This window comes from Mustela lutreola, chromosome 3, assembly GCF_030435805.1.
Source record: "Mustela lutreola isolate mMusLut2 chromosome 3, mMusLut2.pri, whole genome shotgun sequence".
In the NCBI taxonomy this organism is placed as follows: domain Eukaryota; kingdom Metazoa; phylum Chordata; class Mammalia; order Carnivora; family Mustelidae; genus Mustela; species Mustela lutreola.
The window spans coordinates 145,177,324-145,193,461 of record NC_081292.1 but is presented as its reverse complement, the minus strand read 5'-3'; the positions used below and the strand labels follow the sequence as shown (position 1 = coordinate 145,193,461).

The following is a 16,138-nucleotide window of genomic DNA, read 5'->3' as shown; positions in this document are numbered from 1 at the left end:
GGAGCATTGGGCTTTTGAAGATTAGAGTCAAGAAACTAGTTTTCATATGCAAATACAGTATTGAATTGTGTTAGTTTGTGTGTTATTGAGAAAAGCAGTCTCTTAACTTTGGATTTGACTTATTTGTAAAAAGAGTTGGAATGCATCAGAGTTTTAAAGGCTTTTTAAAAGTGGTTGAAATAAACCTTTAGTTTTGGGGAACTAAACCTTAAGTAAATCTGTTACACAAAACCAATGAAAGCAGACCTGCTCTTGTTAATGTGGGTGTGGGTAGTGGACATCATTTCTCATCTGTTTTGTCATCTCCTTGCTCCTGAAGTGGCCCCAGTTAAACTTCTATGGGAGTCCACAGAACACTAAAGTCTGCTAGACTAGTTAATCACTAAAGCTTTCTTCTGTTGCTATGGTTTTATAATTCTGGTAAAAAAACATTGGCATTTTAATTGTACAGATTAATAGATTTAACAGTGAAGGACAATAAATGATAATAGATATAATAACAACGGTCTTTGTCTTTGTGGAGGCCTATCTTAAGGATCTTAAGTCATACTTATAAGAGATAATTTAAGATGAATGAATGGTCTGTTACATGAAAATAGGGACAATTGTTAACAATTTCTTATGCCAGGAAGTTGAAATTACAGTAGATGTATAGAGAGAAACTTAAGCTTCTTAATGTTTTCAGATGCTAAGAATTTTGCTAGAATGAGATGGGAAAAAATCTAGGCAAGATATACTCTTGAGGCAGTGGTTTCTAAAATTACTATTCTCAGGCCATGTTGTAGATTTTTACCACATCTGAATACCATCTCTTTTATTATATACCTCGTCTGCTGTATATCTCTAAATGGATTCACTTTTTTAAACTTTACCTCCTGCTGAGCATGATTATTAGTGAGATTGTGGGTTTTATATACAATGTGCAGTTTCCTAATATATGTTATAATTGTAGAGTTACTAAAATGAAAATCTTTGTACACTTAAACTCATCTGTGTACTACCAGTTATACACATACCACACATAAGGTGATGGTTCCTAACTCTGAAGACGGTAAGGTGATCAATGATCAATTTTTACAAACCAAAATATTACAAAGTAGGACTCTTGAAAATCAGTGGCTCATTAGTTCTTTAATTTAGTTTTCATATTTATATCTCTGAATATTTTCAAAGTTGTTAATGCATTGTGTTTCTTACATTCTGTTGTCACTTTACAAAAAAAAGATGAACTAAACCTTTATGGTGAAGCTTTATCACATTATAACACCTTTTTTACATTTTAATAGTTTTTGCTCATTAGTTCTTGCTGACTTAATATTCATAATGATGAAATTATGATTCTTGACTTAGAATAGTAGTCACAATATCAGGCTTATTAAAGAAAATATATAATCAAATTAAATTATCCCATCTTATGAATTTAAAATATACTTAAATGTACTTAGTCATCAAGGATTGACTGAAGTCAGTGTTTTGTTTCTACTTTCTTTTGAATAATAGCTGAAGTCTGGGATCAGGAGTTTGACCCTGTCATGGTCATTCTTCGAACAGTTTACCGTAGAGATGTGCAATCTGCAATGGACAGATACACAGCATTGTAAGTCTGTTGTTATATTAGTATAATAATGGGTGTTTTCTATTTATGTAGAAAAATTTCAGTTATAACACAACTGTGATATGCTATCATTGAAGTATACTCTTAATCTTTAGGAGAGAAAATAATATTCTGAGATTAAAAAAATGTCTTCCAGATATTTTTGTTCTCAAGATTCTTGATGCAGATCTGATAAATTTTATAAAATGTCAGAAATAGACATAAATTAAAAAAAAAACACACTTAGTTGCTATTTGACCAGTCGGATGCAAAACCTGGTTTTATGTTGTTCTACTTTTAAACCAGTAGAGGAGGCACAAGTTAAGAGAATAAAATTGTCTGCTGTCAGAGATGATGAGTATTTACAAAAAGTGTGGTGATGTTGCTGTGTTTTTCACAACTGGGAAAATAGCTAAAGCAAATTAAATTTTATTGTAAATATTTAACAAAGTGGTTCAAAATGATTGCAGAAAAAAGTTTTGAAGAATATCTTTTCAATGAAGAATTCATTTTTGTTTGCTGTTTTTGTAGACTATTTAAAAATGTATTGCTGAATGCCATATAATATCTTTTATCTGCTTTTCTAAAGCATATATTAAATATTTTAAAACAAATTTTATTTTTTTATTTTTATGTTTTAAAACAAGTTTTAAATATAAAAATTTCTTTGATCTTGAGAAAATATTTGTCTATCCAGGTGTAAATATAGATATTAGGTATAATTGAAACTTTTCTTTTGCCAAGACTTTGCAGTAATAGATATATGTTGAATTTTTGATCCATCACAGATATATCTGAAGTAGTTTGTAATGTAGAGTTTTAGCAGACCCCTCCCTTCTCCTCAAAACAAAGACAGAAACCAAACCTAGTTCAGCCATCAGCATCTCTCTCTACCTTTCTCTAAAACCCTTGGAGAAATAGTCTGAGGTTCTTCATACTCTCTTTCTTTTTTTAAAAAGATTTTATTTGTTTGAGAGAGCGAGCGAGCACGTGCGCTCAAGCAGGGGAGGGACAGAGGGAGAGGGAGAAGCAGACTCCCCACTGAGCAGGGAGCCCGATGGGGGGCTGATCCCAGAATCCTGGGATCAACACGTGAATGGAAGGCAGACCCTTAACTGACTGAGCCACCCATGTAACCCTGGGAGGGCACTTCTAATCGTCTGTCTCCAGTTAACCAAGGTACCAGGTGCTGCTGGTTTCTGAGCCTTTTGAGGATTCTGTGGTGTTACTTGGATTGATGCTCAGCTTTCCCCATTGTCTTGTGATTTGGTTTTCTTTTCTTTTTTTTTTTTTAAAGATTTTATTTATTTATCAGAGAGAGAGGGGGAGAGCGCGAGCACAGGCAGACAGAATGGCAGGCAGAGGCAGAGGGAGAAGCAGGCTCCCTGCTCAGCAAGGAGCCCGATGTGGGACTCGATCCCAGGACGCAGGGATCATGACCTGAGCTGAAGGCAGCTGCCTAACCAACTGAGCCACCCAGGCGTCCCGTGATTTGGTTTTCTTAACGCTACTAGATGAGTTAGTTACCAGGTGTCCATATGCTTCCTAGTTAACAAAATCTTTAGTTTTTTTTTTGTGTGTGTGACTTTCCCCATCTTTGTGGCTTTTGTTCTTTAAAAAATACCATCACTATAGTTCTCTTGGAGTTTTGGGTGAAAGTAAAATTAAATACTTAACGTTCTTTCTTTGATTTTTAGCTTCAAGTGCTTAATTTGTAACTCACTTTAATTTGCATTGCCTGGATTACTAGGTGAGATTGAGCTTTTAAAAAATCTGTTGATTTCTTTCCATGTTTCTTGCTGTGAGAACTGTGTATGGGTTATTTTTTGCCAGTTTTTCTATTTTTGCAGTTTATTAGTTCTCAAGCTTTCCTTTTTACATTTAGATCTCTAATCCATCTGGAATTGATTTTTGTTTGTGGTAGTGATTCATTCCTTTCTTACTGATTTGTAATATGCGAATTCTGTCATTTATAGTTGATCCTCATTGTTTGCAAATTCTTTATTTGCAAATTTGGCTACTTGCTAAAGTTTTGAATCCACAGTTAATACTTGTAGTTTTTCCTGGGTATTTGCAGGTGTGTATGAACATGCAGAGTGCATCAGCTGGGGTTGAACAGAGCAAAGTTCTGCCCTCTCTTTCAGCTCTCATACTTTAATCAAGTATTTTTTGTGGTGTATTTAATGCTATGTTTTTGCATTTTTGTTCTTTTTTGTTTGATTTTGCTATTTAAAGTGGCCCCCAAATGTAATACCGAAGTGCTGTCTGGTGTTCCTAAGGGCCAGAGGCTTTGATGTGCCTTCCAGAGAAAATTCATTGTTAGATATGCTTTGTTCATTCATGGATTATAGTGCTGTTGGCTGTGACTTCAGTGGTAATGAATCACTAATATGGTACATTCAGAAAGAGGTAGAGGAAATTCACTGATCTGTACATGAGGTCATTCCCAAAAAGTGTTAAAATAACACTTGTAGTGTGTGATGAAGCTATGGGAAGGTTAAAAGCTAAATTTGTGGACTCGTGAATGAAGACTCATAAAAAAAGTGTAGTGGATAGCTTTGTTGTGAGGCTCAAAGCCAAAGAAATTCCTTTCATGTTTAGCAAGGGTCAGGAAAATGTTAAACCTTTTTTGCTAGTGCTTGGCTGGCTTCCTGTTTCAAAAGGTAGTAAGGTAGTATAATGTGAAAAATTTTAAATATACAGGCAAGGCAGGTTTTGTAGATCATGAGGTGGAAGAATTTGAAAAATACTTGCTAAGAGTTAGAAAAGGGTTCCATGAAAAAGCAGATTTTTCATTGTTATAGGAGTGTCTTGATTACAAGGACATTGACAAATGTAATGCAAATGGAATTTTGATTAACAAAATTGACCTCAGACTTACAGGAACCTAATCCTGTATTTCTTCTGGGAGCAAAAATTAAATGTTTGTGGTGATTTTATAGAAGATAACTACTGTTAATAAAGGCACTTGACTGTATCAGGTATCTTTATGTGTATAGATCTGTATCTCTTTTGTTCAGTTTGTAAATTAATCCCATACTATCACAAATATTGTTAAGTTTCTCTTCTTTCTCCTCTTCTTCATTCTCCTCCTTTCTTCTCTTTTCTATTTACAATAGTTATTCTTGGCTCTTTGCCTAGAATTTTATGAGCATATGAAACTTAGTGATGAAACATAATTGGATTTTGATTGAAATTGTGTTGATTGAAATTAATAGCATTTAGATTAATTCATGGATTAATTTGGTGAAATGCCATCTTTTTAAGTTTTATTTTAATTCCAGTTAGCATACAGTGTTATATTAGTTTTAGGTATATAAAATAGTGTGATTCAGCAACATCATACATCTCCAGGTTCTCATCACAACAAGAGCACTCCTTAGTCCATATCATCTGTTTAACCCATTCCTCCCCTTTGCCCACATCCACCTCCCCTCTGGTAACTATCAGTTTGTTCTCTATACTTAAGGACTCATTTCTTAATTTGTCTCTCTCTCTCTCTTACTTTTTTCCTCCTTTGCTTCTTTGTTTTGGTTCTTAAATTCCACATATGAGTGAAATCAACTTGTGTTTGTCTTTCTCTGACTGACCAATTTTGCTTAGCGTAATACTCTCTAGCTCCATCCAAGTTGTTGCAGATGGCAAGAGAGATCATGAGATTGGATGAGGGGGGTGGTGTAGAGGGAGAAGCAGACTTCCCACTGAGCAGGAAGCCAGATGCAGACATTATACCAGGACCCTGAGATCATGATCTGAGCCAAAGGCAAGCACTTACCCTTACTTAATTAACTGAGCCACGCAGGCGCCCCTCTTGTTTAATTGTCAAAGGATTACCGGATTTTTTCCCAAGGCAGCTTTAGCATTATCCTTTCCCATCAGCAGTGTATGAGGATTCCAGTTTCTCCTTCTCTTACTAACACTTATAATCTTTTTGATGATAGCCATCCTTGTGGGTGTCAAGTAGTATCTCATTGTAGTATTGATTTGCATTTTCCCTGATGGTTGATGATATTGAGCATATTTTCATGTGTTTATTGGCCATTTGTATATCATCTTTGGAGAACTGTTCAGATCCTTTGTGCATTTTTACTTGGAGTATCTTTTCACTATTAAATTTTAAGAGCTCTTTATATATTATGACTAGTAACACCAGAAATAGGATTTGTAAATATTTTCTACTATTCTGTGGGTTGTGGGTTATCTTTTCACTTTTTGAATATATTTTGATGCACAAAAGTTAATTTTAATGAAGTTCAATTTATCTTGTTTTTTCTTTTGTTGCTTGTGCTTTTGGTGTTGTATCCATTGCTTAATCCAAGTTACAAAGACTTATGCCTATGTTTTCTTCTAAGAGTTTTATAGTTTTAGCTCTTGTATTTAAGTCTTTGATGCATTTTGAGTTAATTTTTACATACGGTATAAGGTAGTGGTTCAGCTTCATTCTTACTTAGGTAGATTTTTTTTTCCCTAAGATTTTATTTATTTATTTGACATAGAGAGAGATCACAAGTAGGCAGAGAGGCAGGCAGAGAGAGAGGAAGGGAAACTATCTCTTGCTGAGCAGAGGGCCCAATGCGGGGCTCGATCTCAGGACCCTGGGGTCATGACCTGAGCTGAGGGCAGAGGCTTTAACCCACTGAGCCACCCAGGCGCCCCTAGGTAGATGTTTCTTGTAGTTTTGACAGAACTTGCGTATTCAACTACCTGGCCTCTTTTTTTTTTTTTTTTTTTTTTTTGAGGGCATTGTAATTTTAAAAATAAATCACTTTCTTTAAAGCTTATAGTCTTAGGATTTTAATTTCTTTTTGAAAGGGATGGTCAAGTTATATTTTTCTAGGAAACATTTTGTCTTAATATATAGTAGTTAAAAAATTGTCTTTGCCTTTTTTCATTCCTTTTATTTATTTGTGTTTGGTGTTTCTTATTCCTTATCATCTTATCAGAGGACTGCCAGTTTTACTTTTTTTTTTTTTTAAAGAATAAACTTTGATTTTGTTGTTTCTTCCTTTCCCCCCTTGTTTTCTATTTTTACTTTTTTCTTCTTTATTATTATCTTCTTTCAATTTAGTTTGGATTTTCTCCCTTATACACTTAGTGACATTTTACAAAAACAAACACATTTAATATTGAAATACAAATACAACTGAATTTGTATTTTACAACTTTTTTCTGTATAGTTTGAGTTCTAAATTTTAAATTTTTCTATTATGATTTTAATTATGTGTGAATTTCTAAGAGCATCGTGTTATAAAATGTCTACATGTCTGAAGTTTTGGGTTATCATTTAGTGAGTTTTTAATTTTATTTGCTTTGTGACAAGTGGTTGTGGCCCATATATCCATTCTTTTGGTATTTTTTGAAATTTACTTTCAATTCTGATATTTTGTAAATTTCCCTAAATAGTCTAAATGCACTTAAGATTATATGTATTCTCTAATTATTGGATGTTCTTTAAAGTCTTTGGTTCAAGCTTATTAATGATATTTAAAAACCTTCAAAATCCTGGGGCTCCTCAGTGGCTGTCAGTTGAGCATCTGACTCTTCATTTTGGCTCAGGTCATGATCAGAGGGTTATGAGGTCAAGTCCTGTGTGTGGCTCTGTGCTCAGTGGGGAGTCTGCTTGAGATTCTCTCCCCCTCCTCCTCCCCACATGCACATTCTCTCTCACTCAAATAAATAAATAAATCTTTAAAAACAGTCTTCAACATCCTAATCTATTTTCTTAGGCTTTCTGTTAGAAATGTGTTAATATCCTTTATTATGTTTGTGAATTTGTCAGTTTCTTGTGTAATTCTCTTAGACTTTGCCTTTTGTGTTTTGAGTCCGCTGTTATTTGAGGGTGAAGCTTTTCAAAGGTGTCAGCTTTATGTGGAATCTCAGTTCCATCTCTAAACCTTGTATGAGCCTAATACCTTGAGATCTGCCTGCTCAAGGACTTTAAAATAATTGGTAATCACATTTTTAGTGCTTTTTTTTTTTTTAAAGATTTTATTTATTTATTTGACAGACAGAAATCACAAGTAGGCAGAGAGGCAGGCAGAGAGAGAGGGTGGAAGCAGGCTCCCTACCAAGCAGAGAGCCCGATGTGGGGCTCGATCCCAGGACCATGGGATCATGACCAGAGTCGAAGGCAGATGCTTTAACCCACTGAGCCACCCAGGAGCCCCTGATATTTCTTTTTTCTAGTTTTCAGCTTAGGTCTCCCTACTCATTTTTATTCTATACAACATGTTTATTATGAAAGAATAGCTATCTGTTTGGCATTTTTGAGCAATTTAATTAAAAATGGTACTGCATAGGGCACCTGGGTGGCTCAGTGGGTTAAGCCTCTGCCTCCGGCTCAGGTCATGATCTCAGGGTCCTGGGATCGAGGCCCGCATCGGGCTCTCTGCTCAGCAGGGAGTCCGCTTCTCTCTCTCTCTGCCTGTCTCTCTGCCTACTTGTGATCTCTCTCTCTCTATTTCAAATAAATAAATAAAATCTTAAAAAAAAAATAAAAATGGTACTGCATAGAAAAATATGCAAAAAATTATAGAAAACTATTTAAACCAAAGTTTTTTTTTTTTTTTAAAGATTTTATTTGTTTATTTGACAGACAGAAATCACAATTAGGCAGAGAGGCAGGCAGAGAAAGAGGAAGGGAAGCAGGCTCCCTGCTGAGCAGAGAGCCCGATGCAGGGCTTGATCCCAGGACCCTGAGATCATGACCTGAGCCGAAGGCAGAGGCTTTAACCCACTGAGCCACCCAGGTGCCCCTAAACCAAAGTTTAATCTTAAATCTATCACCTAATTTTATTTTATTTTTTTTTTAAAGATTTTATTTATTTATTTGAGAGAGAGAGAGGATGAGAGAGAAAGAGAGCATGAGAGAGAAGAGGTCAGAGGAAGAAGCAGACGCCCTGCCAAGCAGGGAGCCTGATGTGGGACTCGATCCTGGGACTCCAGGATCATGACCTGAGCCAAAGACAGTCGCCAAACCAACTGAGCCACCCAGGCGCCCCTCTATCACCTAATTTTAGTTTGCTTTATTTTTACAGTTTAAAACAGAGTGGAAAATTCCCTGGAAATCCCTGGCCTCCCTATAAGAAAAGGACGCCACTGCACCCCAGCTATAAAGGTCTCATGAGACTTTTGCACTGTAAAACTTTACACATTGTGCTATTCACTCTGCTTTACAAGGTACAGTAGTAATTTGAATAGAAAGATTCAGATTAGAATTAATTTCTATAATTTTCAAATAAAAGTGTTAACAGATAATATTTACATAAAAGTATTATTTATAAAGCAAAGTGTATTTATACTAAATACTATTCATATTAAAGGTGTGTGAGGATATGTCATAAACACATAATATGTGAATTTTAAGTTGAAAGTTGAAATCTAAGTCTTTGTGGGAAACTATTCATCTTACCCAGTTTAGATAATGTTAAAAAATATTAATATAGAATATGTTAATAAAACTCAGAAAATTATTCTTAGTCATTTTTTTTCTTAGTTTTAGGTTACTCATTTGAAACTGTAGGATTCACTGTCATAAGATTTCAAGCCAAAATTTATTTGAGTTTAGTTAATAATGTTTTATTTATTAAGAAGAGGCAATGTAGTAATGATAGGTCATAGTTGGGAGTCTGCAATCTGTTTTAGTGTTGTTCACACTAGCTGGGTGTGTGGCTGAGCCTTGGTTTCCTCTCTGTAAATAGTGGATTAGGAAGGATGATCTCTGTTGCCTCCCAGCCTACAGTCACCTCCTCCTGACACTGATCCTCCCACCATCTGCACTACCTGCCTACTGTTTGTGGAACACCAGTTGATAGATACTGTACTCCACAAATTGTAGATGTTACCTTGTATAATCCTCACAATAATTCTGGTCTATTGTTCCAGTTATAAAGATGAGAAAACTAAGGCCAGAATCTGTTGCTCAAGGTCAAATAGCTAGGTATATACAGAATTTGTATAAAACAGGTTTTTAAAAGATTATGAAAGTTTACTGTCTTCACCCCTGTGCCAAAGATGAACAAAAAAGCCTTCTTAGTAGTCAAAATAAACATTAGAAAGGCAGCTAACTGAAAGTTTTGTTCTTTAGTCCGAATAAATTAGCTCTTAGGTGCCAAGTCCTTCCTTTTTTAAGCCTTCCCAGCCATTTGGGCAGTTTCTGTGAGGCCCATTCTAGAATGTCCTCTTTTGTACTCTCTACAGTCTCACCTGCAGCTAGCAAGGTATTCCCACAGAAGCTCCTCTTTGTACCCCTTCCATCATTTGGCCAGAGGGGTTTCTTATAGTGAGGACAACATGATGGCTGCCAGGCTGTTTTTTTTCTTAGGCTATTTTAGGTATCTTCCAGGTAGTAGTTTGTTGCATCATATTGAATGAATGATTGTTGTAGGTCAGCCCTGAAATCCTGCATAAGCTATGTAAAGCTTGCAATGTGTAATCCACATAAAGTCAGATTTATCGATGTTTCCTTAGAGAAGCCTCTCTTACCTAGTTGCATCCCTTTTTCCTTTCTCACCCATATAAACCACATACTTACACATACATATACTCATCTGCACAAAATACTCAGGCTGGGAACTTTAATTTTAGAGTCATTTTAAGAACATTAATATTCCATAAATATTTATTATGCTTCCAGTTATATGCCAGGTGCTATGCTAAATACATTTGCATGAATTATCTTATTTAGTACACTTACTTATCTGGTATTTTTGTCATCAGGAAAAGAGTATCAGCAAACGAGGATGCAAAACGTTTTTGTTAAAATTATTTTATTAGATACTAGTATATAATGATGGATTTAGTGGACTACTTAATGTATTACCTTTAGGAATCCATGAACCAGTATTTCTAGATGTTGTTTAAAATACTGTTGATCTTGAGAAGGAACCTGTTCTTTTGATTTTAGTTTGTCTTTTCACCAAGATGTAGCTTTATTTATTTTCTGATCATGCTGTACATTTATTTATATATATATATTATTATGTCATTTTCATCTATAACAACATATTTTTGGATAAAATATATTGTGCAGAAAAAGTAATTATGAGGCATTTTTCCCTCTTTAAAGATTTTGATGGATCATCAAAATCTGTCAGAACATGTACTCTGCATGGTTTTGTATCTGATTGAATTAGGACTTGAAAATTCAGCTGAAGAGGAATCAGATGAAGAGGTAAGTTAGTTTCTTATGTTTTTAAATATTAAAATTATAAAATGCCGTAACAAAGGTAGTGTATCATCTGGAAATGTATTTATGGATTCATCATACACAGAAGATATTCTTAACTACTGGAAAAGGCCATTTTTGATCTTCAAATATATATATTCTTTTAGAGGTTTCCCTCTCCTTATGATATTATTGAATTTGAAATTTATAATTCATAAAATGTAGATCTAAGACAAGGGGTTAGTGCACTTTGGTGTTACGCTGATAACATTGACTGCTGACTAATAATTCTTATGTTAGGATTTCCATCTAGAATTCCTAATAATTTGATTAGGGATTATTTTTGAGTAGCATGTTCTTTTGGGGAAGGTTTTAAGTATATGAAGTAAATATGGGAGAATTTTTAAAGTATTCAAGAATACAAGTTGTTAATGTTATAGGACTTTAGAAGTATCATTTCCATAAAAACAGTTGTTACTAGAAATTGATTTTACAAGTGTAAGATTCCCTTTATCCCTTCTCTCCAAAAAAACAAAATATAGCACAGCATAGTGACAGCAAAAACAAACAAGTAAAAAGACTAGGCAGTATGTTGTTGTCTAAGTTGAGTCAATATATATTCTTTCGTAGGTATTTAAAGATCATTAATATTTCCTTAAGACTAGGTCAGACTTTGATTTTTCAGACTTTCTTCTGCAGTTAGTCCACATTAGGATTACTTGACTATATTATGAGTTATTACTAATAGATGCTGAAAAATATTCTGTACTGTTAAGTATTTCAGATTGAAAAGTGTATTTTTTTCAGGAGAAATTTAGCTGACTTCCATTGGACTTACCCATATTAGTATTGAGAAATTTATTCTTGTATTTTATGTTTGGATTTGTGTTTATTAGCACTTTATAATATATATATTGAAGATGAGACTGTAAAGGATTTGGAAATAAGACAGGCAGTGGATGATTGTTTGGGCTGATTTCATCTACTTTGTATGTTAGAGCAGATTTGACAAGCTTTCATATTCATTATGTTCATGTTTTAGGCATCAGTGTGTGGACCAGAACGTTGTCACGACAGTTGGTTTCCTGGCAGTAACTTAGTGTCAAACATGCGACACTTTATAAACTATGTTAGGGTGAGAGTTCCAGAGACTGCTCCTGAAGTGAAGAGAGACTCACTTGCAAGTACCAGCTCTGACAGCTTGAGTTCTTTGCAAGTAAGTGTAGAAGAGAGAAAGATAAAAAGGAAAGACTATGTTATGATGGGGTATATTGTTTAGATCATCCTATGATACTCAAAAGAAAAATGTAGTTTTAGGTAACTTTAAATTGTCTTTTGTTTCCTATTATATATCTAAGCAACTTCTTCCTCACCCATCTTTTTCCTTTAATCTGCCAGAGTTCACGAAGGCCAAAAGTTCTTCAAAGAGAGGTAGATGTATATAATATTTGCATTAACTAGCAATATGGCTTTAACTGGAAATCGGAAAAACACTTTGAAGTATTTGTGTGTATATGTGTGTGTTTAATATGGTTAAATTAAAAAAAAGTTTACTCTGTGTGTGTTTTTAATAGTGATTTAGGCTTAATTTTAAAGAAAATTCATATTACTGAAGTTAAAAAATAATACATAGTATTTAATAGTGTGTATTTCTTAGGATTTTGGACAAATTATAAACAGCACATTTAGGTCTGTTTGCGTTTAGCATTGTTACTAACATCTTAAAAATGAATGTTTCCTAAATCAAAATAAATTTAATTTTTAATTGCTGGCAGCATGTCCATTTATAGTTTCTTTTTTTTTTTTTTTTTTTTTTTTTTTTTGCTTCTAAGGCAATTAATTAACTTTGATAAAATAAGTTCACACAAATCTTAATATATTGTGTATTTGGATTTAGTTTGAAAACCACCTTTTTCATTGCATGTAGCTAATTAACTAATTTTTAAAAGGCAGAAATGAAAAGTCTTAAAATGACATGCCAAGTAACTAAACTTAATCACCTCTAATCTGTACAATCTATTTTTGTGGGTAGAGAGCACTGCATCAGATGCTTCTGTTAGTAGGGTCCATTTATAGGAGCTTTCTTTGCCTTTGACAACATATTTTTACTGTGAACACCATAAGGAATTTTGATTAAACTGAAATCTTAATAAGAAGCAGCTTTTGCCTCTAATGTTGGTACAGAGTACTTTGAAAAATAGTTTGGATGTTAAAAAATAGTGTATACTATAATTTAGCTCATAAAAGCTCAACTGATACTGGAGCATCCTTTCAGTGCTTGCTTAAAAAAAATTAAATCCATTAAATTGACTCAGATCCTAATTAAAAGATGATTTCTAAGAGCTCTGATGCAGCTTGACTGCTTGAACAAAAGACTATTTAGAAGATAAATTACTGAGAGAAATATTTAAAATTTGTTCAAATAACAAATTATAGTGGTATTCAGATATGACACAAATCAGTTTGGTTTTTCATCTTTATATTTCCTTTGAGTAACTGTGTGTTAGAAGTAATTTTCAAACTTTGAAGTTCTTTAGAAATGAAATTAATTAGTAGTTCAGATCCATTAATTTAGGAAAAATTTATAATTTACTTAACTAGAAAATGTAGCAGTCTTATACAAGTTAGTAAAGAGTATAGTTTTCTTTTTTTAGGAGAAGTATAGTTGACATACAATGTTATATTTGAAGAATATAGTAGTCTTGATAAATAGTGGTGGAACATATTTTATTCCTGTAAACTGGTGAGGAACTTAGTGTATGATTCCTCTTTAATATGGCTATAGGTACTACTCAGGCTTTGTCTGTTTTTCCTGGTAAATAGGCCTAGGAGGCTGAGAAAGAGGTGTTATTGTGAATAGCCGTCTTTCTCCTCAGAATTGTTTCTGGATTGAAAGAGACTAAATATATTTAAGAGAGGTAAAGGGATAGACTTACCCAAAGGACAAATCTATTGAATAAATCCTCACATGAAACTTTGAACATTGTAGCGCTAACATATTTTTACACTTAGCACTGAATAACTTCTCTTGATTTTCTTTCTCTTTTTTAATGGTAGAATTCTGGTACAGCTCAAGTTTTCAGTTTAGTAGCAGAGCGTAGAAAGAAGTTTCAAGAGATCATCAATCGCAGTAGCAGTGAAGCAAATCAGGTGGTTCGTCCCAAAACTTCAAGTAAATGGTCTGCTCCTGGTTCGGCTCCACAGTTAACTACAGCCATTTTGGAAATTAAAGAAAGCATATTGTCTTTGTTAATTAAACTTCATCATAAACTCTCAGGAAAACAAAACTCCTACTATCCTCCTTGGCTTGATGACATAGAAATTTTAATCCAACCAGAAATTCCTAAATATAATCATGGAGATGGTATAACTGCAGTAGAAAGAATTTTACTAAAAGCTGCATTGCAAAGCAGAATGAACAAGCGCATCATTGAAGAGATATGTAGGAAAGTGACCCCTCCTGTACCACCCAAAAAAATCACTGCAGCAGAGAAGAAAACACTGGACAAAGAAGAAAGGTAATTTTTATTTTGATGTTTTAAACATGTTGTCTGGTACAGTTGAAGATTTGATAGATCTTCTTTTTTGGCTAATCACCTGGATGTTTAACATCTATAGTCGTAGCTGATTCCTTTGTAAGATAAAGGGAACCAAACACAGTCAGTGCTTGTGCATGTATTATGCTTGAGTTAGTTGGGGGTGAAAAGAATGCTTACCCCAGCATTAAATTATTACCCTAAACTTGTAGGCAGCCCCTTTTAGAAAAATTGCTCTTAGTAGGTTATCTAAAAGTTCTGCTTCTTTAAAAAACTATCCTCAGTTCAACTTTAAATGAGAATAGAAAACTAAAAAAAGATACCCTAATTTCTCAGAATAAAAATTTGATTTTTTTTTTAGCCTTTTCCAATTTTTCCAACAAATGATCACTAGTTATTGAACAAGTAATGTTTCAAAACATACTTATAGCTCTAGCTTTTAGAACTTCAGGTTGCTTTTTATTTGTTGTTAAATCATAATGTACTTAACTTTTTTTAAATTAAAAGAATTTTTTAAGTGAATTCTGCACCTAATTTGGGGCTTGAGCTCATGACCCTAAGATGAAGAGTTGCTTGCTCTACCAACCTAGCCAGCTAGATGCCACTGTTAAATTGTAATATTTGTATTTAAAAATAAAAATCTTCCTTGGATAATGTTCCTGTTCACCAGTCTAGGGGAGGATGGGGACCAAGATAAGAGAGGCTTTGGCTTAGCAGTAAAGTTGATCATGCTCAATTACGTTCATTACTAAATTTAAAGAGGACATCCAGGTGAAGACGTCCAGCCAGATAAAGGGTTTGAGACTTAGGGGAGAATTCTGAGTTAGCGCTTTAGATGTGGGCATATAGGTAAGTAGTTAAAGGCTTATATGGAAGAGTGTGTATAGTAAGAAATGAGAACACTTACTATAAAACTTTCTATAAGACAACATTAAAGGGAATGACTGAGAAAGGAATACCTATAAAGGTGACTGGAAAGGGATGGCTAGAGTGAAAGAGGAGGAACACTGTAGAGAGTGGTGTTCAAAGGGGTTGAGAAGGGAAGAAACAGTGAGTTTACACTACAGAAGTTCAGATAAGATTGGCAGTTCCACTTGATTCAGTAGTTAGGAGGTTGTCCTTTGGTAACTGTATCAGGAGCAATTTAAATCACATATATAGTTGTATTTCATTTTGATGCAATTAAATTTGTTACAGATAATTTATATTGAAAATATATATAAAAGTCTCAGTAGATGAAGAATGTAGGAGAATGTGCCTAGGTGGCTCAGTCCGTTAGGCGTCTGCTTTCAGCTCAGGTTATGATCCCAGAGTCCTGGAATTGAGCCCTGCATTAGGCTGTCTGCTCCTTTCTCTCCTTCTGCCCCTCCCATGTACTCCTGCTCATTCTCTCTCAAATCAATCCATCAATCTTAGAAAAAAAAAGATTGTAGAAGAGTTTTCTTTCTTTCTTTCTTTCTTTCTTTCTTTCTTTCTTTTTTAAAGATTTTATATATTTATTTGACAGACAGAGATCGCAAGTAGGCAGAGAGGGAGGCAGAGAGAGAGGAGGAAGCAGGCTCCCTGCTGAGCAGAGAGCCTGATGCAGGGCTCGATACTAGGACCCTGGGATCATGACCCGAGCGGAAGGCAGAGGCTTAAACCCACTGAGCCACCCAGGCGCCCCAAAGAGTTTTATTTCTCACAGTACTTCATAAATAGGAGTTGTTATAAATAACTAAAATATAATTTATATGACAGTTTGTTAATTTTGAATCAGTAACCGCCTAAGATTTAATAGATCTACTGATAAAATTAGAAGGTTGAAAAACGAGGTAAAATTCTTATTTTTATTAACCTCTT

General features: G+C 34.3%; 1 protein-coding gene and 1 long non-coding RNA gene across 7 annotated transcripts in view; one reads left to right on the top strand and one right to left on the bottom strand.

Annotated features, from left to right (window-relative positions):
• The window catches only part of UBR3 (ubiquitin protein ligase E3 component n-recognin 3), a 239,426-nt gene that overhangs the window by 85,977 nt on the left and 137,311 nt on the right, over nucleotides 1-16,138 (top strand). For 3 of the 6 annotated variants that reach the window (XM_059167073.1, XM_059167074.1, XM_059167072.1), the window contains exons 19-24: nucleotides 1,501-1,597; nucleotides 8,632-8,773; nucleotides 10,662-10,766; nucleotides 11,803-11,976; nucleotides 12,159-12,191; nucleotides 13,818-14,278. In XM_059167073.1, the coding sequence (XP_059023056.1) occupies nucleotides 1,501-1,597; nucleotides 8,632-8,773; nucleotides 10,662-10,766; nucleotides 11,803-11,976; nucleotides 12,159-12,191; nucleotides 13,818-14,278 (1,012 nt within the window). The remainder of the gene's footprint in view (nucleotides 1-1,500; nucleotides 1,598-8,631; nucleotides 8,774-10,661; nucleotides 10,767-11,802; nucleotides 11,977-12,158; nucleotides 12,192-13,817; nucleotides 14,279-16,138) is intronic. The other 3 variants (XM_059167078.1, XM_059167076.1, XM_059167075.1) reach the window with 1 other exon arrangement.
• The window catches only part of LOC131827115 (uncharacterized), a 133,983-nt gene continuing 118,963 nt past the window's right edge, over nucleotides 1,119-16,138 (bottom strand). The window contains exons 3-4 of the long non-coding RNA XR_009351893.1: nucleotides 13,697-13,968; nucleotides 1,119-1,572 (exon numbers count right to left, since the gene is read on the bottom strand). This is a non-coding gene — a long non-coding RNA (uncharacterized LOC131827115). The remainder of the gene's footprint in view (nucleotides 1,573-13,696; nucleotides 13,969-16,138) is intronic.